The sequence below is a fragment of the Sarcophilus harrisii genome, chromosome 1, assembly GCF_902635505.1.
Source record: "Sarcophilus harrisii chromosome 1, mSarHar1.11, whole genome shotgun sequence".
Taxonomy (NCBI): Eukaryota; Metazoa; Chordata; class Mammalia; order Dasyuromorphia; family Dasyuridae; genus Sarcophilus; species Sarcophilus harrisii.
Window position 1 is genome coordinate 622,450,463 of NC_045426.1, and position 25,981 is coordinate 622,476,443.

The 25,981-nt window shown below is 34.1% G+C and overlaps 1 protein-coding gene across 2 annotated transcripts in view; it reads right to left on the reverse strand.

The window, feature by feature from the left end:
* Window positions 1-1,468: 1,468 nt before the first annotated feature.
* Window positions 1,469-25,981, reverse strand: part of LRRC6 (leucine rich repeat containing 6) — a 99,342-nt gene continuing 74,829 nt past the window's right edge. For both annotated transcript variants that reach the window (XM_031947210.1, XM_031947209.1), the window contains 2 exons: window positions 10,585-10,667; window positions 1,469-2,176 (listed from right to left, as the gene is read on the reverse strand). In XM_031947210.1, the coding sequence (XP_031803070.1) occupies window positions 1,999-2,176; window positions 10,585-10,667 (261 nt within the window). In that variant the 3' untranslated portion in view covers window positions 1,469-1,998. The remainder of the gene's footprint in view (window positions 2,177-10,584; window positions 10,668-25,981) is intronic.

Below are 25,981 nucleotides of genomic sequence, written 5' to 3' on the forward strand. Positions count from 1 at the left end.
AAGAATTAAAGGAAATTGGGAGTAATCTAGGAAGACCAATATAAGAAAATGGCCAATTTTAGCTGTGGTCTTTTGGGAAAACAAACAGGATAGACATATTGGATTTGCATGCAGCCAATAAAAAGGAAGTCTTTTTTTCCTGTCAGATGTTCCAAGCAAATTAAAAGGAAAAAAAGAAAGATGACACATGCAACTGCAATCAGAAAGGCACCTTTTCTAAATGAGAAATGCAAAAAAAGGTTTCTTCTTGACTACCAATGTCTTCAATTATATTCACATATGGAAGTTGCAAGCATTGATGATATTTGGCCATTTATATGATGTTTTCACAGTATGAAGTGATTTTGAATGCATTATCTTGCTTCATATTCATAACTTTGGAGACGAATTATTAACTCCATTTCACAAAAGAGGAAATGGAGATATTAGAGATGCTTCTACTCAGCTTTGATTCCATTGCATTGCAATACTATTCCCAGTATCATGCACAATCTTTGGATAAGAAGGGAAATCCTATTGAGAAGAGTTTCTATATAATACTTCCATGAAAGAAAAGCAGAATAGTACAAAACATAAGCTTATTTTGTTATATTAAGCTTTTATTGTGTCTATGTATATCATTTTTATGTTTCAGAAAGAACTGATTTTGGTATGTCAACACTGGCTTTTAAGGTATAACACTGGCTATATAAGGTAAGACGAATTGGGGGTGGTTTTACTAATGAGCTAAAAAAGCTTTTGATATAGTTACAATAATTACATGCACACACACACACACACACACACATTTAATGAGTTCATTCTAGATTTTCAGAAAATATGTATAAGAAACTAGATCTTTTCTTTTTCTTAGTTCCCTCTTTTTTGCCTCTCTGGTAAGACTTTAACCTTAAAGTCGTGGACTCTCTAACTTCAGTTCTGAGAATAGATTCCAGACCCATATCAAGTAGCTTTAAGACTAAATGGGCTAATCTTGCCCAACAAAGACCATTAGAAACACTGTTCTTGTCCCCAGTCTTCCCTAATCAAAAGAAACTCATCAGCTTAAGACTTCCTTTCTGGGAGTTAACATGCCTACACATTGATTTAAGGAGTCACCTCCCAGAAAGACCAGTGGCTCCAGCTTTAGAAACTTTTGTGCTTAATGATTTCTTCCTGTCTTGTTTTGATTTATTAAAGCAACTTTCTTAGTCGCTGAGTAGAACGACTGCTTTTGACTTTTGCCAGCAACCTTCCTCCTTTACTCTGCTTTCCTAGCCAGGCACCTCAGTCCCCTTGGCCCTTTGGAAGCCATAGAGCTCTCAGATAAAGTTAAACTGTTGTGATTTCTGTCACCGACAACTGAACCCAATTCCCAAGCACAGACACAGACATACTACTTCCTCTTCCCCCTATTCTAGTATGCAGCCTCTGGTTGATCTCTTTTGGCTCTCTGACTATCAGTTAAGGCCAATGAAAGACTCAAATCTTTTTTTTTTTTTTTTTGACACACAAGTCTGTTCTACTTTGGGATCATATTGCTATGTTCCTACTTCTTACATCTCTAACCCTAAGAGATTAGAATACAGGTTCACAATTAGAAAAAATAAATAAACATACAGAAAACAGATACCTATTTAACATTTAACTGTAGAATAATGGCTCCACATAAAGATAAATTAATGACTATTTTCCCATTCAAATGACTGTTTACCTTAATCTACTGACCATTTGCTTTCATATGTTCTTACAATATTTATGTGATTGATACGAAAAACTCAGTAGAAAAATATTATTAAATATTGATAAAACAAATAATTTCTGATGTGTTACAACAGAATCAATATCAGAAACAAGATATGTGTTATTCTTAAAAGAATATTATTCAAAGTAGATAAAAATATAATAGAAATTATTTTGCTATAAATTACAATGCAATTTTAACTTAATATGATGACATTTTCTAGACTTAAAAGATCATGCAGATCATATAATCAAGTAAAATAATTTTTGAAGGTTTTAAATCAAAGGTGGAACTTCAGGGTTATCTTCAAAGTCGGAATCTTCAGCACAGGGTACAACCGGAGATTTAGCTTTGATTTTTCTGGAAGCAGTTTTTTTCTCTTGGACTATATTGGTCACATCAGGAAATGAATACTTGCTAGGATCTACTTCTAGTTTCTCAATTTGTTTGCTTCTATAATAACAACAACAAAAATAAAGAGAAATATGATTATGAAATTAGGTACTTTCAAAGCTATAAGGTTCTTTAATTTAATAAATAAAAGTTTCAAATAAACTCAATTTAATTTAATAATCATGTATTAAACACTGAATTCTGTTCTGCATTCTGGGAGATATATCAATTTTAAATAAAACATGATTTCTTGCTATCAGAATAATAACTCATTTATATAGTGCTTTAAGATTTATATAAACAATCTCAGGAAATAAACAGCGCACATATCATAATCTCCATTTTACAGGTGAGGAAACTAAGGTAAACTTGTTTGTCCAATATTACACAGCTAAAATTTTTACCAAAACTTCAGAAGCTAATTTTCAATTCAAAGACCAATGTTCTTACTACTAGAATACATTGCCTCATTAGCTTACAATCTATTAGAGTGAGATAGCTCAACAAACTAGCCTATGAATTATTTCAAGAATATTAGCACAGACCCTGGAAACACATATATAGTCTGTTAATGGATGATAGTGGAAAGAATACCATATCTGTCACTAGCATATGACTGAGTAAGACGTGGAATCTCCTCAAGCCAGTTTCTGTGAAATAATGCTATCTACCATGTCTATCCTCAAGAATTCTTGTGACGATTATTCTAAGTGATATAGTATATGCAAATATATTTATAATTGTGAATGTAATATAATTATATGCTTTTACTTGAGAATGAATCTATGATCTCATGGATGGACCCTCAAGTAATTCAACCAAACATCCCAATCTGTAAGTCTAGTCTGTTTTCTACCATGGACTCTCTAAAGAGAATGCACCCAAGATGTCAGAGGTCTTTTAAGTATTTTTTTTAAGATATATTATTTGTTGAGTTTTTAAATATTTTCCAATTATATGTAAAAACAATATTTAAGGGGCAGCTAGGTGGTGTAGTGGATAGAGCACCAGTCCTTAAGTCAGAAGGGCTTGAGTTCAAATGTGACTTCAGACACTTAATACTTCTTAGCTGTGTGAAAGTCACTTAATCCCAATTGCCTCAAGGGAAAAAAACATAATGTTTAATATTTGCTTTTGAACATTTTAAGTTCCAAATTCTCTCCCTTTCTCATCCTTTCTCCTCCTGCTATGGCAGGCAATTTGATCTATATCAATTATACATGCTCTTTTTCATTTCATTTCATTTCAGTCATATCCAACTCTCTGTGATCTCATCTGGGTTTTCTTGATAAAGATACTGGAGTAGTTTAGATTTTCTTCTCCAGCTCATTGTGCAAATGAGGAAAATAAGGTAGACAAGGTTAAGTGACTTGTCCAGGATCACATAGCCAGTACATCTAAGGCTGGGTTTGAAAACTCAGGTTTTCCTGACTCCAGATTTAATGCTCTTTACAATGTATTATCTAATTATCCCAAGTTATACATATATAGTTACGCAAAATATCTTTCCATGTTAGTCATGTTGTAAAAGAAACCCATAGACAAAATGCACACAAAAAAAATAGAAAATATATAATTTGATTTATATTCATACCACATCAGTTATTTCCCTGGAGATGGATAACATTTTTCATTATGAGTCCTTCAGAAGTATCTTGGCTAATTGTATCACTAAAAATAGCTAAGTCCTTCACAGCTGATCATCATATGAAATTTCTGTTACTATGAACCATATTCTCCTAGTTCTGCTAACTTCACTTTGCATCATGAAAGTCTTCCAGGTTTTTCTTAAAGCATCTTGCTCATTATTTCATATAGGGCAACAGCATTACAAAACAACCATATAATATAATTTGTTCTATCATTCCCTAACTGATGAAAATCCCCTCAATTTTCAATTCTTTGCCACCATTGCTATAAATATTTTAAACATATAGGTCTTTTTCCTTTTTAAAACTATTTCTTTGAGCTATGGACCTATGTCTATATTGTTGTGTTAAAACATACACATAATTGTATTGCTCCTTGGACATAGTTCCAAATTGTCCACTAGAACAGTTATGCACATTTATAATTCTACTAACTGCACGAGTGTCACAATATTCCTATATCCCTTCCAACATTTTTTGTCACATTAACCAATTTAATCTATGTGAGATGTTATCTCATGGTTATTTACACTTGTACATCTCTAATCAATAGTGATTTAGAGCATTTTTTCATATTACTGTAGAAAACCTTGATTTCATCAATGAAAACTGCCTATTCATATCCTTTGACCATTTATTAATTGGGGGATGACTTGTATTCTTATAAATTTGATTCAGTTTTCTATATATTTGAAAATTGAGATTTTTATCACTGATATTTGCTTTAAATTTTTTTCCAATTATACTTACTATTTCCCTCCACACTGCAATTCTCCCATCTTTATCTTTCTCTCTCCCCCTCTGTCCTTCTCCCCTTCTCCCCTTCTCCCCCCTTCCCCTTTTTTTCTTCTCCCTCTCCCCTTCCCCTTCTCCTTCTCCCTCTTCCCTTCTCTCTGTCTCTGTATCTTTCTCCCTCCCCTTCCCTCCCTTCCTCTCTCCTTCTCTCTCTTTCACCATGTCCCTTATCAAAACTGTTTGCTTCTCACTACTATTTTTCTCAATATTCCCTCCTTTCTCCTAGCCGCGATTTCTTAAATCCCCTAGCGTAAGATAGATTTTATTCTGTTATTCCCACTTTGAGCCAATTACAATGAAAATAAAGTTCAAGCATTACCTATTACTCCTCTTTCATCTTCTCCTCCACTATGAAAGATTTTTGAGCCTCTTTTATGTGAGATAATTTTGCCCCTTTTTAAACCCTTCCCCTAATGCCTTTTAATTTTATGGTTTTAGATATCATCCTATGATAATCAATTCACATCCATGCCCTCTGTTTATGTATCTTAACTGCCCTAATAATGATTAAATTATAAGGAGTTACAAGTATCATCTTTCCATGTAGAGATGTAAACAGTTTAACCTTACTGAATCTCTTATGATTTCTCTTTCCAGTTTACCTTTTTACAATTCTCTCGAGTCTTTGAAATATGTCAGATTTTCTAGTCAGTTCTGGCCTTTTTATTAGGAATGCTTGCCAATCTTCAGTTTCATTCAATATCCATTTTTTCTTAGAAAATAGTGTGGCAGAAACTAGCCAATGAGCAACACCTATCAACCTCAAGCAAAATAAGGTTGAAATGGGTTCATGATTCAAATATAAAGGATGATATTATAAGCAAATTAGGAGAACAAGAGATAGTTTGTCTTTCAGATCCGTGAAGAAGGGAGGAATTTATGGCCAAAGAAGAACTAGAGAATGTTATGAAATACAAAATGGATAATTTTGATTAAATTAAATTATAATATATTAAATTTAAAAGATTTTGTATAAATAAAACCAAAGCAGCCAAGATTAGAGAGGAAGCAGAAAACCAGGGGAAAATTTTTACATACAAAGTTCTAATAAAGATTTCATTTCTAAAATATATAGAGAATTGACCCAAATTTTTAAGAATACAAGTCATTCTCCAATTGATAGTCAAAGGAAATAAATAGACATTTTTCAGATGAAGAAATTAATGGCATTTCTATTCTTATGAAAAAATGCTCTAAATCATTATTGGTTAGATAAATTAAAAGAAAGAAAGTCTGAGGTACCACTTCATACTTCTCAGATCAACTAAGATGACAGGAAAAGAAAGATAATGATAAATGTTGGAGGGAATATGGGAAAAGTGGGGCACTAATAAATTGTTGGAATTGTGAACTGATCCAACTATTCTGGAGAGCAATTTGGAACTATACCCAAAGGGCTATAAAACTGCATACCCTTTGATCCAGCAATGTCTTTACTGGGCTTATATCCCAAAGAGATCACAAAAAAAGAAAAGGACCCACATGTGCAAAAATGTTTGTAGCAGCTCTTTTTGTAGTGGTAAGGAATTAGAAACTGAGTGGATGCCCATCAGTTGGAGAATGGCTGAATGAATTATGTTATAAGAATGTTATGGAATATTATCATTCTGTAAGAAACGATCAGGAGAATGATTTCAGAAAGATCTGGAGAGACACATGAACTGATGCTAAGTGAATAGAATCAAGAGACATTACATATAATAACAACAAGATTATGTGATAATCAATTGTCATGGACATGGCTCTTTTCAATAATGAAGTGATCCAGGCCAATTCCAGTGGTCTTGTTCTGGAGTCATCTGCATCCAGAAAGAAGACTATGGGGACTCATTATGGATTACAACATAGTATTTTCAACTTTGATGTTATTTTTTCTTGCTTGTTTCACTTTCTCTCTTTTTTCATCTGATTTCTCTTGTGCAGCATGATAAATGTGGAAATATATTTTTAAAAAATTATGCAGAATTAATCAATTAGACTATACTAGGGTTAACAGTGACATTTCCAAAATATTTTCTGATTCTATTTTAAGAACAAAAGGCCTTCTAGACTAATTTGAATATTTGCCTTTTGTCCAGTCCTAGAAATATTTGGAATTAAAAAAAAAATTGTACTTGCCATTCCTTCTAAATACCAGATTAACAAAACTTTTATTCTATCAAAGCAAATTGGATTTAACTAAGACAAGATTCAAAGATAATCTAAGATTGTATAAAGGTAATATAACAAAATACAATTCAAATGAAATTCATCACTTTTATGTCTTTTATTTTAAAGAAAGATAATTTGGTTTCTATATCTGTGCTTATAAGAAAAAATAAAGTTATCCTAAGGATCCTTTACCCTGAAAAAACCTACCGATTTTCCCTTAAGGGATTATACTTAGATTTGCTGAGTGATTCTTGGTTATAACCCTAACTCATTTACTTTCTGTAATATTATATCCCAAGCCCTCTAATCCTTTAATGTAGAAACTGCTAAATCTTGTGTTATTCTGACTGTGGTCTACAATATTTGAATTGTTTCTTTCTATTTGGAATATTTTCTTCTTAACCTAAGGGCTCTTAGATTTTTCTATAATATTCCTGGAGTTTTCATTTGGGGATCTTCTTCAGAAAGTAAATGGTGCATTTTCTGAATTTTTATTTTGTGCTCTAGATCTAAAATATCAGGCCAGTTTCTGTTAATAATTTCTTGAAATATGATATCTAGGCTCTTTTTTTGGATTCTGGCTTTCATGTAATTGAATAATTCTAAAATTATCTCTCCTCATTCTATTTTCCAGGTCAGCTGTTTTTATTTCATATTTTCTTCTATTTTTTAAAAATTCTGTTTTATTGTTTCTTGATGTCCCATGGAATCATTAGCTTCCACTTGCCCAATTCTAATTTTTAAAGAAGTATTTTTGTCAGTGAGCTTTTGTATTTCCTTATCTTTTTAGCCAACTTTTCTTTTTAAGGTATTTTCTTCTCTCATGGGGTTTTGTGTCTCTTTTGCCATTTTCTGTTTTTAAAGATGTTATTTTCTTCAGTATTTTTGTGCCTACTTTGCCAAGCTGTTGATTCTTGTTTCATGATTATCTTGCCTCACTCTTATTTTTCCCCAATCTTTCCTTTACCTCTCTTTTTTGATTTCTAAAATACTTTTTGAGTTTTTTGAGGAAATCTTTTGAGGGCATGAAATCAATTTTTGAGTTTTTTGTGTTTTTTTGGTATCTGTTTTGACTTCGTTATCTTTCTCTGACAAGTGTGTTGATGTTCTCTGTCACACTAGTAACTTTCTATAGTAAGGTTCTTATTTTGTCGTTTACTCCTTTTGGTAACTTATTTCTCTACTTTTAACTTTATGTTAAAAAAAAAAAAAAACGGTGGGCTCCTGGGTGGAGGTGTCCCAATCCCTACTGCTTTTCAACAGGAATATCCCATCTCCTTCCTTGTCCTTTGGCAGTCTGCCTTGCCAATTATCTTCCCCTCTAACTTTCAAACTTTCAATATCTTAAGATTCTTTCCCTCACGTCTATAATTAGCAAAGATATCTCCCATACTTAAAAAAAAACTACTCAATTTATCTTACCACTTCAAGTTATCATCCTACATCTCTTGCCATCTTTCACAACCAGACTTCTAGAATAAGTCACTTACCTTCCTCATATCCATTTCTTCTCTTCTCATTTTTCAATCCTTTTTCAATTGACTTCCAACTTCATCCCTCCATAGAAACAACTCTCTCAAAGATTACCAGTGATCTCTGTCTTGCCAAATGTAGTGGCCTTAAAGTAAACTCTTATATAACAAGAATTTAACACTTTTAATCATGTTGTTCTTCCTAGATATTTTTTTTCTTTTTTGAGTTTTCATGATACTTCTCTCCTAAGTCTTGTCCTATATGATTGGCCATTCCTTTTTAGTGTCTTCTGATGGATCATACCCCATTTCCATCTCCTTTGCATGCTCCCCCCTAGAGCATACATATGCTGGCTCCTTTTCTCTTTAAACTCCCTCTTTGGGTGCTTTAATAAGTCACCATAGATTCAACTGTTATCTCAGGGCAAATAACTCCCAGCTCTGTCTGTCTATTTATTTGTCTGTCTCTTGAATTATGAACTTCCTGTTTTCCATTTTCCAACTGTAGGCATTTTAAACTCAAAATGTCCAAAACAGAATTCATTTGTTATCTTCCTCTCACTTCCCTCTACTTTCTTTCCAAATTCCCTATTATGACTTATAGACCCACCATCCTTCTAGCAAATCCTCTTTTATCTATGTACATTTCATCCTCCTTTCCATCACCCCAACAATCAGTTACTAAGTCTTGTCAATATTCCTTTTTTCTTGGCACAGCATAGGGGAAAGAATGTTAGTTTTGGAATCAGAGAACTTTCGTATAGATCTTAGCTCTCTCACACTCTAATGTCAAATACAAGGACTGGACAGTGATTTCATTGGAATAGGGAAACTGGGTAAGGAATCTCCCTCTATGAATGTGGGCTAACATTTTCTCTACAACTTGGAAAGTTAACAAGTTCAGAGGTAATTATTATGATTATAATCATATATATGATTATAATCATAATCTATATCATATAATGAGGTGAGAAGATTACTTGTCTTGGGACAAAGAGCTAGAAATGAGGTGCTCTTCACTTTGAGGCAATAACTGACACCAAGCACTTTCAGAAAAGTGTTTCATGTTCATTCTCTCATTTGGTTCTCACAAAGATCCTGATAAAGTAGACACTATTATTAGCTCCATGTTGTCAATGTGGAAACAGGCTCAAAACAGTGAGAAGACTTGCTCATGAGCAGACATCCAATATGCAGGGAGCCAGGCCATCTGACCTGAGAAGCTGAATGGTTTTTAAGGCACCGACATTTAAAACATCATTTTAGTTTGGAAGCAAAAAAGATCATTTTGAGTGAGGGAATGGTTGTCTCTCCTGCTTAACTTAGTCCCCACAAGATCCCCTTCCATAAATTTCATTATCCACCACCTATATCTGTTATTCTTTTCTGTCTTGACTTACCCAGCTTAAATTACCTAGCCTTACCCAGAGGACATCCACCCATGCAATTAGACAAACTATGTTGACTAGGAAAAGGCAATGATAATGTCAATAAAATATCTCCTCCAAATCATAAAGCACCAAAGACAGCCTGGGCAAAGACATCTTGAATGTGGTGAAAAGTGATTGCAGCACTACTGAGTAATCAAGCTGATAGAGAATAGTGTTTTCAAAAGGCAACAGTACAGTTAAGGAGGTCATGCATAACTTGAAGAATCTTACTGAGAATTCTGTGAGCCATAAGAGCAATCACTGCAGTAAACAGAGGTCCTGTCATCTGAAAGCCAGGCTCCTAATGAATTCGATGTTACTTGTCAGACTCAAGGTTGACACTCCTGCATAGTTCTACTTCTTCCTGTGGCTAATCTTTTGCAGTGCTATTCAGCTACACTGACCTGGATTTCTTGTAATTTACACATATAGTTGAAACTTAAATTGCTATGTGGAAAAAAGAAAAAAACCCTATTTAACTGATTGGGAGGTAGGGAGATTACATTTCGTCTAAGAACAAAGACCACACCTGTAGTTCAAACAAACCTCCTCTTTGGAAGCCTTTGCACAAACTCAGCGGTCGCCTATAATCAGAGATGTGCCCAACGCCTTGAACATGTTAGATTAGAGGCATAAATATAGCTTGTTCATAAATATAGCTTACTCTTTTCTGTGGTTATAATATCGGAATACACATTTGCAAGGTATGTGCTGATGATAGAAAATCTGTAACTGTAATAATAATCTGTAAATAACTTAGTAGTTATATGTACTCTTCTGAAGCCATTGCAACCAGCACCTTTACAAATCACAATTTTCAAGTCTCAGATTTCTCAGACAAATTTAATTATTTAATAATAATCATTTGTTCTTTTACTTTGTATAATTACAGGATGGTTGAACAGTAATCTCCTTGCTTTAAATTAAAACATCAAGAATGGAAAGCTAAGGTTTTAAATAAAAAATTTTACCTTTTCTTTTGTTGCAATTTGTTTTTTTCATTATTTTTCTCAGGTGTACGTGCTTTTCTGTTAGCCACAATTACTTCTCCTACCTAAAACAAAGAATGAATAACAGTACCTTGTTATTTCCTGATATAAATTCCAAAACTACATATAATCTGTTTGTATATATACATTGTTAAAGATTATTAAACATTAACAAATTTTCAGCTAATAGGATCCAAAAGAATAAACTTTGGTATGCTTAAACTAAACAACTAAGTACTTTTCAATAAAATAAGAAAAACTGAATGATTTCTATGAGATGAGTTTAGAACCTTTAATTATGAGACAGATGACATAAAAACATGGCTGGTTGGACTATACCTCCAGACCATCAATTATCACCTTTGAAAGTGGAGATAAATTCAAAATCTACATATCTAACTGAAATGTCTTCCCTAAGCATCATTTTCACATTTGCAAGTACCTGCTTGTCATTTCCACTTGGATGTTCTAATGACACCTTAAATCCAACATGCTCCAATTCATTAGATCCCCCCCAAATTTACTCCTTCATATTTACCTGTTTTTATTGATGCCATCAAAATCCTCCTGGTCAAAAAGGCTGACATGAGTAATCTTTGATTTATCTAAACACTTGCTAAATCCTGCCTGTTCTATTTTTAAGATTCTCTCAAGTCTATACATTCTTTTCCATCTAGACTGCTAGGACTCTAGCTCAAGTTACCCTTACTTCCTGCTTAAACTATTGTAATGACCTACACCAAGAGCCTGATGGGCTCCCTGACTTCCACTCTTACTTATCACATTCATCCTTCACAAAGATGTGAAGATAGTATAGTAGTAATCTAAAGCACAATAATCACAGGATACTTCCATGCTCAAAAAATTATTAGTATCTGTAAGATGGAATAGAAACTTCTTAGCCTGACACTGAAAGTTTTTCATCATCCTGATCCATAGTATTCTCTTGTTTGCTCTGTTATAACTTCAGTGTACTATCAGTTTTTTAATTCCATCCCACACTGTTCTACATCTGTTATCTGGACAGATTTCATACCTAGAATTTAAGAAACTTAAAGATGAGAAGGAAGGGACTATTGAGGATGTGATCTGCTGGAGAAAGTTGAAGGGGATAGGATCAAGGACTCACATAGAGGGTTGGTTTGGGTAAAGAAAGGGTACTTCTACTTTCAGAAGCTGAAGGACAAGAGGAAAGACTAGGAGATGAAGATTAGAGTTTTTAAGATGAAGATGAGTAAAGAATAGGAAGCTTACATCAAATGCCCTCAACTTTCTCAATAAAGTAAGAGGCAATATCCTTGGTTTGCCGACAGGGGGAAGTACAGGAGACTTAGAATAGAATAGAATAGAATAGAATAGAATAGAATAGGGCAATGGAGCAGGGAATATATTAAGAAGAAGCATTAAGGAATACCCTATTAGGAAACTGAGAATGTTTCCCTATAGGGGAATCCAACCACAAGATAAAACCATTTATCTAGATATCTATGTAGGTCCCAAGGAGTACAGAGGAGCTCTACAAAATTTCTGGGGAATTCAAAGTTAGCTTTAATTACTAAGAAGAATGCAACCCACAATATGATGCTATGGACATAGAAGATTTAAGGACTATGAAAGGCATAAGTCAGTGGAAAGAAACAATATTAGCATTTATTGCCATGCTATTGAAAATTATGGAAGTAGTTTTGTACATTATGTGAGATGGAATAAAAACCACTGTACTCAATGTATGTATCATTACTTTGAATGTTTGTAAGGGACCTAAAGAGTCCAGTATCTTTCTAATGAAAAGGCCAGTGAGCTTGCTTCTGAGACATTGACAAAATCCTGGTGATGCCTCAGGGAGGTACCTTGGAGAAACTGTAGAACAGGCACAGATGTTCTATCACTTGTTCAAATCAGTTAACTTTGTATTGAATAGCAGGCTCTTGAATGGGTTACAGAGGCATTTGTTGTTATTTATGTTAATTGGCTTACCATTAGTCAGCCACATCACTTTTGCTTCAGGCTCTCCTGAGGGAACCTTTCATTCAACAAGTCAGGAAAGAATCCATGCCTTAAGAGATCTTCAGGACTTCTCCCTTCTGAGGTCACACGATCCCCCCACCCCAAAACAGGCCTTGATTTTTGGCTTTTTCATTTTATCTTTTCCATTGTAGATGACAGTGAGATATCTTGAGCACCCCAGCATTCCAGGTTGGTTTTTGTAGCCAAACCAAAACTGATGTCCAAGCAATATGGACCCATGCTAGTGAAGGTTGAAATGACTGATCTGGTAGTGCTAATATAATGCACTTTATTAAATAAGCTTTAGGTACAAACTGAAGTTGAGCCTACTGTCCCACCCCAGATTGAAGTGATATAGTTGGGAATAGTCCCAAAATACTGAGGGGAATGATTCTAAGTTTGTTCTTGTTATAGTTTTTAAATAAATACAGCGTTGAAAAAGCTTATCAATATTAAGTAGTTAAATGGAACTAGAGTAAGAATTACTGGCCCCTAATAATTGGTGGTACAAAGTCAATGGGATTCAAATTAATAACATTAGAAGAGAGAAATAGACAAATATTAAAAGATTAGCCTGACACTACACTTACATATTTGGAAGTTACACACGAACCATATCAAGCTATAGTCTGATATTTCCTAGATCAAACTATGAGTGGGGTCTAGGGAGTGGAGTGGAAGGGGACCATCCCAAGTTTGAATCTGGTTCAAGTGAGTGCAGCTCTTAGGTTGATAGACAATGGTTACATTCATACTTTCCACAAAAATCGCAGAATTACAGGCTTTGAGATGAAAAGGACCTCTGCAATCATCTCCCCAATCCATCTGCAAAAGAAATCCTTATTATAAATATCTGACAAAGTCGTCTATCTTTTCTTCTTGAAGCACTCCAAAAGAGTAGGCCATTTCAGTTTGAGCCAACTCTAATTGTTAGAAAGGGCTTTTTTGTTTTGTTTTGTTTTGATTTTTCTTCATGTCCAAATGAAAGCCTTTTTGCAAGCCTGAGTTTGTCTCTTTGCAGTAGGTCACAGGCAATTTAATTCCATTATTGTTTTTCCATTGACCCTAAGGTAGCTTTCAATATTGATTTTGGGGGGATTATGGGGTTATATGATTTGCAGCCACATAACTTGTAGAATATTAATGTTATAAAGATTTTTTGTATATTTCTTTCAGGACAGGCCACTGAATTGTTGAGATCAGAGGTAAGACGGAGCTTCAGAAGTCTTATACTACAACTCCTAATTGAAAAAAATTCTATGAACCACCAGCCAGAAAAACATGCTGGGATGCTCCAGATAACCTCACTCCCACCTAGAATGGAAAAGATAAAATTGAAAAAAAGCCAAAAATCAACCTTTCTGAAGACCTTTACTGAGAGACAGGGACTACCTTTTGAGAGAATGCATTCTACTTGCATAAAGCTCCAATTTCAGAATGCTTTCTTTAAATCAAGCTCTTATCTGCTTCACTAAAACTTGCTTCCATTTCTGGAAATTCAGTCCTAAGGGATCAATCACAAGAAGTCTAATCACTCTTCTTTATGATAACCTTTGACATATCCGAAAATAACTAAATATCCTCAAACTATTCATTTAACAATATATTTTAAAATTTGCCAAAAGTTTAATAGAATTTGTTCATTCATCAGTATTTTAAAGATTAATTTAAAAAAAAGATAGTCTTTTTAAAAGATTTTTTTTTGTTTTTTTTGGTAAAGACTTTCTTTTTGGAGGGTGTGAACTAGGGTAACGTGATTGTTTATGGTCCTTCTGAACTCTCCCTCCCATTCACCAAGACTTTAAAAAAAAACTCTATCTAGCAGTTCTTTCAACTGAATGGGATATAATCCATCAGGACCTTATTACTCGAACTCTTGCTTGCTTATTATCATTTATTTTTAGTTACTTCTACTTATTAGATATTTTTTATTCTTTTTCCAGTCTAAAGATTATTTTCCTTGGCAGAGAATGGAAACAAAATAAAAGCTGAGTAGTTTTGCTTTCTCTCAAACATAATTTGCCATAGTCCTATTTTAACCAAAGATATCCTATCCCCTTTTTTGCTTTTTTTGGCCCCTAAAATAGCTTGAAATGGCATTTTTCTTGTCCTTGTCATTCACTAACCTTAGCTTATGAGAAGTTTTTATCACTCCTACTACTTGGTTTCAGCATTGTGCCATTTTTGTATTCAACTTCAGTTTTCAGGAATGTCATTTTTTAGAAACATGATTTTAAAATCCAAATTTGTATATGATTTCCCTGTGTATCCCCACTGATCTCTTTAGGCAGCTGCTTTATTTCTTCTATGCTGGAATTGTTTGAATCTTTCTCTCTAAAATGGAAAACATTCTTTTAGGCAGACTTACTTTTCTAGGTAATTTTCACCAAGCGATTTTACCCAACCCTTCTCTGGCCTCTTGGAAATCTGCTCTTCACAAGTCTAGCATGGGTTGGATCTTGCCCAACTTTTTCCTATCTCCATAGTAAACTCCAAACTGTAGTGGTGATATCTTTCCAGGAGCAACTAGTTCCTCTTTATGAGAGTCAGAATTAAGTCCAGAATAACAATTCCCTTTATCACTTTCCCCGTCTCCTAAACTCAAATTATTAATGAAGCAAATTAAAAATTTAATTTGCAGTTGCCTATCGATGTCCATATAGTTAAAATCTAAAAACACTACTATATGATGCCTCTATGCCTCATTCTTTCTTACCTGATGATGATGATGAGGTAGCACATTTCCTTCTACCACAATATTATTTTTGTTTTCCCCTCTACAGACTTGTATTCAAAAGTTTTGTACCAAGCTTCCTCAAATTATGAGCCAATCAGTTTACTATACCAGACTATAACTTCACTCTTTCTACCCTTCCTAAGATACATCCCAGATATTAATTATCACACATTCTTCCAAGTTCTCTCCCTCCAGGACCAACTGAAAGGCCAAATTCACATATTAATTCTACACATGAAATTGAAATTAAGAAAAGAACTGTTGTTGTTGTTGAGTTGTTGCAATCATGACCCTATTTGAGGTTTTCTTGTCAAAGATAATGGAATGATTTATCATTCTCTTCTCCAGCTCATTTTACAGATGGAGAAACTGAGGAAAACAGGTTAAGTGACTTGGCCAACATCACACAATTAAAACTCAAGTCCTCCTGAATCCAGTGCTGAAGCTTTATTCATTGTATTACTTAACTGCCCAAGAAAGGCTCTGACATTTTTCTAATTCTAAAAATACAGAAATTACACTAAAAACACCCAAGTGTTTTTTTACCTGAAAATCATGCTTTTATATACAATCTCCTTCTTATAATGATTTCTGTACCTTTTCCATTAGCATATGATTAAAAACCCTAATATTTACATTTTCACATAATTATTGTATTCTGTGATGATTACAATTCATATTTACATGGATTAGGCTTGTTTTGTTTGGTACCAGAGGGCAAAACTGGGGAGAGCAAATGGAAATTGCAGAGAAACAGATTTCTGCCTTACTATAAGGAAAATCCCAAGAATTGAACTGTTCAAAAATAGGACAGGCTGTTTCAGGAAATAGCAAAATTTTTATTGCTGGAGATTGTTAAGAACAGGACTTATCATTTGTTGGAGTTATTGTAGAGAAGATTATTTTGGCATGGGTTGGAATGGGTAATCTCTAGCTCCTTTCTGTGAATCTTTGATTCTCTGAGATCCCAACTTTTTTCTGGGACAACTTAAAACTGTTTAACATTGCAGATGTATTAACAAGAAAATGGAACATGTGCCTAATTACTATCTTTAAAAAAAAAAAAAAAACTCTTCAACACTACTATTTTTCTGTGTAATAAGCAAGGACAAAGATTCTCTGTGTTTAAAGAAATGCAAATAGCTTAACAAATTTAGAACTTTTCTTCACAGAAAAATTTTGCTGCACTCCAGAATTTAAGGTTTTTGGTTTGGGATTTACTTTTTTTTTTTTTAAAGATGTCTCTGATTGATCTAGTTACAAAGCCTCTTTGCAGGCAAAAAAAAAAAAAAATCACAATTATCTCTCTGAATTAAAACCAGAAAAACAAAGAATTAACACCCAGATGCCAGGATTTCCACTATTCATAGTAATAGCAGGATAATATATTAGCATTATCTTTGACTCTCCCCTCACTCTTATTTCTCTTGTAAAAATCTGGTACCAAATCCTGTTGATTTTATCTCCACATCACTTGATTCTTTCTTCTCATCCTCCCTATTCATACAACCTTATTAGAACCTCTCATTAGTATCCAAATGGATAATTGCAGAAGTTTCTTAACAGTTCTCCTGCCTCCACTTTCCTCCTCCTCCAATCCATGCTTCATATGCATGCTTCATCTATAAAACTTCAGTCAAGTTACTCCCTATCTCAAAAATTTTCAGTGGGTCATCAATGAATATGAGTAAAGTTTAACCATTTTTCTGACATTCGAGGCTTTTTATAATCTTTTCCCAATCTTATCTATTGCTCTCCTACATGAACCCTACTGCTCCTGACAAATAAGACACACCCCTATTCTTTGAATTAGTCTTCTGCTTTCTCATTCTCATACTTGTATTTCTTGTGCCTGAGATATCTGAGTGCCTTCTTTTTCCTCTCACTGATTTGTACTAATCCTTTAAAATATCTCAAGTACCATTTCTTCTAAAAAGCTTTTCAAGGATCTCCCAGTCAGTTTTCTTCTGACATTCATAAAACATGGTTTTATAACTCTTTGGGCAATTATTATTTTGCATATCTCAGCTCCAACTAAGATCAATGAAATCTGGGATATTAGGAGATTTAATATCTTTAAAGCAGCAATTTGAATATCAACTACTAATATAAGATGTAATATATCCAAGATAGTTGAATGTTGCAACACAAAGATTATAAACATCTTATGTATCCCCTCCATTCCACCCCATAACTGTCCACATTGATTGGCCTTCTCTCTTTCCTTCTTTCAAAAATGCTTTAGGACTCAAATACTTTCAAAATTTATTCAATATAAAGATTAATGATTACTTGAACTTATTGGAAGAGAATGGAAAATAAATAAACCCTACTATGTAGTAGCTTTTTTGGTCTCTTTTGAGCCTCACAAAAATCCTGTGAAGTAGGTAGTATTATTTTATTCATTTTACAATAGAGGAAATTGAGACAAACAGAGATTAAATCATGGAGAAGCTATCCACAATTACTTTTTTAAAATGTTTAGATAAATAGTTCAATTGTATTATTAATCATAACATTAAATATCATAGAATTGTGATCATATTCTTAATATTAGAGAATCTTATTATTTAAATTCATAAAGTACCTCAGGGATCATCTAGCTTTTTATATTATGGAAATATCCCTGGTATATAACCATCTCATATTTACTTGAATTACTCTAATAATAAGGAACCCACTCCCTGTAAGAGGTATCTATTTGACTGATTGATAGAATATGAATGTATTAATTTTTAAATTCCATATCATATAGACAATAACTAAATATAGAATTAAAAGTAGAATAACTTGCATAATTTGCTCTGGATACCAGAGAGGTGCAGAAAAAAAGTGATGGCCATAAAATGCAAAGCCACATGTGGAGGTCCTTAAAAGCTGGGTAAAAGGCTGGACTTTACTCATTACTGAAAGAGCTTGACATCATATTTTTATGCTATTACATCAACCTGAGCATGTGAAACAATTAATCCTTTAAGAATTACATATTCAAATATTTTATTTGCAGATTCTGCTTGATTTTTTTCATTCACTACTATAAATACATAGTTCATGCAATGTGATTTAAATCAACTAAATTTTGCAATATTATAACCACATTCTTTCATAACCTCTGAAAATTCTACTCAAATGTTACTCAGTATGTTACATGGCAATGATTTGAGCTAACACTGAAATTCCTGCAATAATAATTGCCCCCAAGAATCAGTCTTTTTAATGCTGCAATATTGTTTATGCTATATGTATAAGGGGTTTCTTAGAAAATTGCTTCCAAAATTGTTTTTATCTAATGCCAAATGTTCAGAAAACTAATTAATGCCAGTAGGCAGAATATTCCAATATGCCATTAACTCCTTTATTTGTACTGCATAAGTAAATTTCTACAAGAAATTTCTATTCCCAAATCTGTCTAAATTGTTTTGATACCAAGAAATTTTGAGCTATTGGTTTGCAATTCAAAAATTAGTAATTTAATAGAAATCTCACAGCAATTAGGCCTAGATATTAAAATAAATTATTTTTCCAATGATCCTTATATCAGTGTCACTCTAATTCATTTGTTAATTGTTAATTTCTTTAAAATTTCCTCCTGTTGATACTTATCACCAAGTACCTGTAGAATGATGTTCAATATTTTAAACATTTGGCTTTTTAGGATAGAATATGTATGTCACAGATAACTTCAAAATTAATGAAAAGATTGCACTTGCCTTCCCCTTGTTTCAGAGTTAAAGTTATTCGAAGTTACAGTGAAGAATATTTCTCCTGGCTACAAGGAAAAATGTCCTAAAAAATAGAACTATAGAAAAATGAAATTTCCTGAATTAGGATAATAGGTTCCTTCCTTCATCATGACTGATTTAAAATATTATGGAAAGGAATTTTATTCAGGTGTTGAATTACTTTGGACCACAGGTCATTTTTAATTGTGAGATTCTGCAATTATGGAAATTTAAAGTTGAAATTTGCTGCTTTGGTTTAAAAAATAAAACCAAGGCCACTTTTTACTATAGATAGACAGAACAACTTTCCAAAAAAAGTCATCTTAAGGGATTTCTCTAGGAAGAATAAACTAGTTTACTTCTTTCAAAGTTAGTTTCCGCTTCTTCCCTCTTCCTCATCGCCAATCACTCAAATACTTTGTCATTTCTCCTCCTTCACCCCTTTGTCATATGATCGAGTGCTCTCATTCTTACCAAGACTAGCTCCTTTCCTTGTTTGTTCAATTTATCCTATTCCATCCTGTCTCATCCAAAAGATTGCCCCCTCTGTCATCCTCCTTCTTTCACTTACTTCCACACTCCTTCCTGTCCAATATATTTCCTATTGTCTACAAACACGGTCACTGAGGTCTCTTCCAACTCTCAAATTCTATGATTCTATGGGACTGGAAGAATAATAGTGGTTTCAACAGGAATTATGAAGCTTGGAAGAGGGTGGAATTGAAAGGAAAGATAGTAAGTTCTATTTTGGACATATTTATGTTTGAAATGAATTTGGGATATCCAGTTCAAAATGAGGTAGTTACAGAATTAACCCTTGGAAAGATGGCTAAGGCTGGATACGGATATATAGGAATCATTTGTATAAAAATGATAACTGAATCCATATGAAGCTTGATTTCACTAAAGCAGGGGATAGTAAGGAAAGAGAGAAGAGGATACAGGCCTTAGGGGACACTCATACTTAGAGAAAGAGACTCAAACACTTTAGCTTTGTTTTAACAGATATCTAGTTAGATGATTGGAGAAAAAATAATGATAAAAGTTGGAATTGCTGATATTTTATATAAAGCAATTATGTGTATACACATATGCTCAAATGGTTTTTAAAAAATAAAACAAAATTCTCTGAATCAACTGTTTTGTTTATGTCCTGCTGATGGTACCACATAAAAGATTATCAAAATATTACAGCACAAAAATGGAAAAAATAATAAAAAAATATTTCCTCCTCATTCCCAAAAATGTTTCTTGCCAAAGTTATTCTCAAAGAAGAAAAGTCTTTCCTAACTAAACTGACTAAATTATCTTTGTTGCTTATCTTCATTAGCTTCTCAATGCCTATTTATTTTTTTAAAAATGTAGAATGGTTCATCAACACCAGATATCTCCCCATTCCTGTCTCTTTTCTGAACTTTGGCATGGTAGAAAGAATAGGGGTATTAAAGTCATGAGAGTTGTGTTCTGCTACTAAATGGCTATGGCCAAGTCACAATACCATTTGGGGCTTTGGTTTTCTCATTTGTACAGTTTGATGAGTAGTCTGTAAGATCTCTAAAGTGTCTCCTTTTTCCCACAAATTTAGTTCCATCTGATCTCTTTTTTAAAAGTCATTAATATATCACCAATATTATCACAGTAATTTGTCAGTAATATTTAAAAAGTCAAAGTAATATATCATTCATCGTTATGTTTATTTTGTTCTGTTAGAACATAACTCTTTCTACAATCATCTTTCATCTGTTTGAATATGAATTACCACATTCAGAGGATTACTGAGGCCTGATATGTGGATTGTACCCAAAGATGGCTTTGCCAGCATAAGTTTTACTTACAGATATACAGGGGTAGAAGTAACTGTATCAAGATGACCCTAGGCCATAGCAGCTGGTTTGATTTGCTAGGCCAGTCCTGAACCCTGAGGGTGCAATGACCTGTACTTGCAATTTGTTCTGCAAAGGTCAGGCTCCCTGAAAAATCCAGGTATCCAACTCCTATAAGCAAATAGCCTGTCATTTTCCCCAAAATCTCACATTGAATTATGAGATGAAGAATGTTTCTGCTCTCCTGAAGAATTAGGAGCTCCTGTACAGCTTCAAAGGAAAAAAAATCACAACTATCTGTCTCTTGAGTAGCGGCATAGGAAAAAAAAAATAGGTTAACTACTTCAGTGGCAGAATAGCCTAAAGAACCTTCAATTTAGTATTATGGGCCTAAAAAGAGAGTGGAGAACTTAAAAGAAAAAAATCTTTCCCTTTTCTTCTTTTCCCCTCTCCTTTGCTAGCTCCTTTCTCTTAGATAAATAGGGGTAAATTAAAGAAAAAGTTGTAGTATTCTCCATGAAAGGGAAATAATAATAAAAATATAGAGGAGAAAAGGGCAGAGTTTCAATAATAAACTTAACAAAACATTTTATATTAGAATTGAAGTCGGTGTGAGCTAAGAGGATTTCCCCCCAGTAACCAGTTGAAGCAAAGCATCTTTTGTTTCCAAAATGTGTTGCATTAAAGAAAAATTAATTTTGTAAATTTGGATAAAAATGTTTTTCTTACACTCAGAGGCACAATCTCTTTCAATATGAACCTGGAGTCATGTATAACTTGAACCCAGGATAAAAAGAGAGGGTAAACACAACCTGGAACAGGTTACGATCAAGGCAAGTACCTTTTAGACATGATCACTAGCTAATGAGTCCCCATTTAAGGTACAAAATCTACCAAAGGAATAAGTTTCTCAACTCTAATTGGAATCCTGACAAACAACAAATATAACACTGGTGTAAGTAACTGCATCCCTGGGCCTGGTAACATTCCAAGGCTTCAGGAAAGATGCTCATCTTGAAACATCTAACTCTTGTCTCTGTTTCGTTAAATAAAGCTTAAGCAAGCTAAACCAGCTATGAGAATGATTCAGTTACATACTGTTTTTAATTACTGCTATTGATTCCTATTGTTAGTTGCTATTTTTCCAAATTGCATTTGAAGAGAAAGTTCAGTGAAGAGAAAGTCCAGATAAGTTTACTTCTGAGAATCACAATAGCTTAAGCACCATACCTGAACCTAAAGTCACACATAAATAATGGCAGAGCTAAAACTAACTTGAAATTTATTAGATTCTATGAAATATAATGTGAAGTAACAACCAATGTTTCTGTTTTGATCATTTGTTTTGATTTTTTTTCAATAATGGCATGCTAAGAGGAAGGAAAGGGCTCAGAACCATGTACCTACTTAGCAGAGAGAGATAAAATATAGTGAGGGATATATGTATGTATATATGTGTATGTATGTGTGTGTGAAAAACATTCATTTCTTATTCATAAAAAATAAGGTAAACTTTGCATCTTTTCACTCATTATAATTTTGCTGAATTCATATTGAGCTACAAGCATATTCACAGGTTATTCTGGATCAGAATGGATATATAGATGGCATCTTTCTTAATCTCAATTAATTATTCTTAAAGAACACCCAAAGGAAAAACCTTGAAATATCTCATGGAATGTCTCTCTAATGTCCTACTAGAGTATCTAAATTAGAGTTTAATTTAATGAATTGATGAAGCTGAGCAAGCCACTCAGTAAATTCAGATTATCTGTTAAATAATTTAAAGTTTCATCTTTTTTGGAAATAGCCTCAAAAATTCCAATGCTGTTGCAAATGAATTTGAATATTAGGATATGTAGGTACAATGTACCAACTTGTTTTTTGTTTTGATAATCCATTATAAACTGAGGATTAGAAGCATTGTGCTAGATCCAATAGATGATTTAGAGAAAAATAAGACATGATTAACACCCTCAACAAGCTTACAATATAATTGAAAATGCTTGACTTCAATGATTAGAGAAAAGAGCATAATCATATATATCTGAGGGCAATTAGAAAGCACACGAGAAGATATGAAAAGGAGGTCACTTACCCTAAGCCTCAGGGTTCAGTGAGAACTTAAAATTTATCAAATAAGAACTAGCACTTCAAGTGTGTTAGCATAATCTCACTAAGCTTAATATCAAACTGCAACACTATATTAAAGCTCAATTCTTCTCAAACTAGTTCATTAGCACTGAAAAAAAGGGGGGGAAGGAGAGCTAGACAAAGCATTTGTTAAATTTTAAAATATATTCAAATTCTATTTCATTTCATTTATTTTTATGCCCTGTTTCCTTTTCAGGAAGGTCCATACATAATGAAACAAGACTCCATTGTGGCCTCTAGTAATAATGTATTTTGGATTTAGCATATTCCCTGGAATATAGTACATGCTTAACAAATATTGTTGACTGATTAAAATTCATGAAAAGAGAATAGGGATACAAACTCAAATTTAGAAGTCATGAGCAATAGAAGTTACTGTGATACTTAGAATTTATGACAAACATGTGAAGCAGGTAGCACAAGTTTTGATATTCCCATTATATAAAGAAGAATATAAGCTAATTGAGGGTAGAATCTATTACTTTCTTTGTTTGCATCCACAGTGCCCAATACAATATGAGGTGATTACTATTAATATCTGTTGAACAGCAGAAAGAAGAGAACTGAGATTTAGAGAATTGAGGTTTGCATCAAAGCCCAAGGGGCTTGATCCTATGTCTTTTGTTTCCACATGCAGGTTTCCTGCTGCCATATAATACTATCAGGTTTCATGGGTAATAAAGAAATTTAACTAGACCTTAAAGACAGGGCAGAATATAAATTAAATTAGATAAATATGTTTAATAATCAACCTTACAAGAAGAAGCTTTTAAATGTGGCATCAACATCAGATAATAAGTCATTTATTCAATAAATATTAAATGTTTATTATATGTCAGGCACTGAATTTAGTATTGGAGACAATAAAACAAATGTTGAGGCAGCTCCTGCCTTCAAGGAGCTTACACTCCAATAGGAAAGACAACATGGACATTTGTAAATATATACATAAAATGTATAAAATGAATACAAATTAATTTGGGGAAAAAAAGAAAGGTTTCCTGTAAAGATAGTTCTAGAGCTGTCCAAAAGAAACAGGGATTCCAAGAGGCAGAAGTGAAAAGAACATGCATTACAGGCATGCATGACCATCAGTGCAAAGGCAAGAATGAGGAAATGAGTGTCCTGTGTGTGAAGGAAATGTGGAGATAAAATATTTTCTGAATCTGCTTTGGAGCATTATATCTGAGGCTCTAAAATATGCCCTGAAAGTGTCAGGATGGAAACCCAGAAAAATCATCTACCAGATATGAACTTAAATTCTGTTTGAACGGTCTTATCATCAGAGACCCTTTTCAAAAACCCTTTCCAAAGGACTCACCCATTACCAAAAGAGGCAATAATAAGCATGACCAGAGCACACACAACATGAGAGAGAGAAAAGACCTTAAGAAAGCCGGTGTAGTTAGACTGAGCAGAGCTAGGAAGGCAGCAATGGGTTACAGGACTGGAAGGATCACAAGGGACAAAGCTGGGAGGAGATTTAAATGTCAACGAGCTAACATTTGATAATTACAGGGAGCCACCGAGCAATAGGTGACATGATCAGCTCAGTGATCTAAGTTGTAATGTCCTTGGTTGGTTTTCTGGAGGTCTCTGGAAGCAGCCTTCATTTCAGTAATCACCTCAAGAATAGTTTCAGTGGAGAAAATGCAGGACAGGCTGGACACCACAAGGCTGATGAAGATGGAATGTCTCTGTCTCTCAGTCCCCTTGTCTTCTCTGGTTCTGTCTTAGATTTTCTTGGTCCCTCAGGAGAGCCATCACAAGGCTGATGAAGATGGAAATGAATCTCTCTCTCCTTGCCTCCAACAGCTTGAGCTCCCACCTCCAGTTCGCTTGTCTTCTCTGGCTCTGACTCTGGCTGAGGCTCCCAGCTTATATCCTCTCTTATAATTACATTATTATATAAGTGTGAATCTTGTAGAACTATATTAAGTACTAAGTATGTGTATTGAACTAGAGAACTATTAATCACCATGCTAAACTAGATAACCATTGTTTTATCAATTCCACTGACTTAACACCTTGTAAGAATCCTTGTTTCAAGTTCAGAGTTCTGGCCTGTAACACTAAGTTAACTCTTTCGGTGGCTAGGCAGAGAATGGGGTGGGGAGAGGCATTTCAAATTCGGTGTCCAACCTCGCTCCTTTCCTGCTCTGACCTGTTCTCTTGCTTTACCATCCCCTCATTTATCCAGAGTCACCCTCCTGGTGTCATTCTGTGTGTCTTGCCAGCTCTTGCCATCTGTAGCCTTCACAGTATCTTCCCTCCCCTCCCCTCCAACAGCCACAACTCTAGTTCAGGCCTTCAACACCTCCTTGTGAACTACTGCAATAGTCTTCTAACAGTCTCCGGCCTCAAGTTTCTTCTTGCTCCCATCTACCCTCTTCTCATCTTGTTGGGGGGATTTTTTTTCTAAAGCATAGGTTTGACCATATGCTTTCAATGAGCTCTGGTGGTCACCTCTTACCTTCAGGATAACATTTAAAGGGGAGAAGCAGAAATTCCCCATTGTTGTTGTCCTTCATTCTGAGAGGACCAAAATGACATCTGTATGTTGAGTTACGTGTCTAACTGTGGCCAATCAGGCCAATATGAGCTCGGAGTGATCTGCCATAACTTGGACACAAATAGTGCCTATGAACAATTGGGGTGGATTCTCTAATTTTGGGGCTTATTCCTTGGTGCTAATTTAGTTCTGCTTTGCTCATGGAGCACAGCACCTTCTCTGATAAGGGCACAGCTGGGTGGTTCTGTGCCAGTATCTCCCATGTCATACAATTGATTCTAAGTTCTTAAGAGATACTTTGAGGATGTCCTGACCACCTTGTGAGTGCTCGCACTGTGTGAGTTCTCCATTAAATAATTGTTTTGGCAAGTATACATTCAGCATTCGAACAATGTGGCCAGCCCACAATGTTGTGCTCTCTACA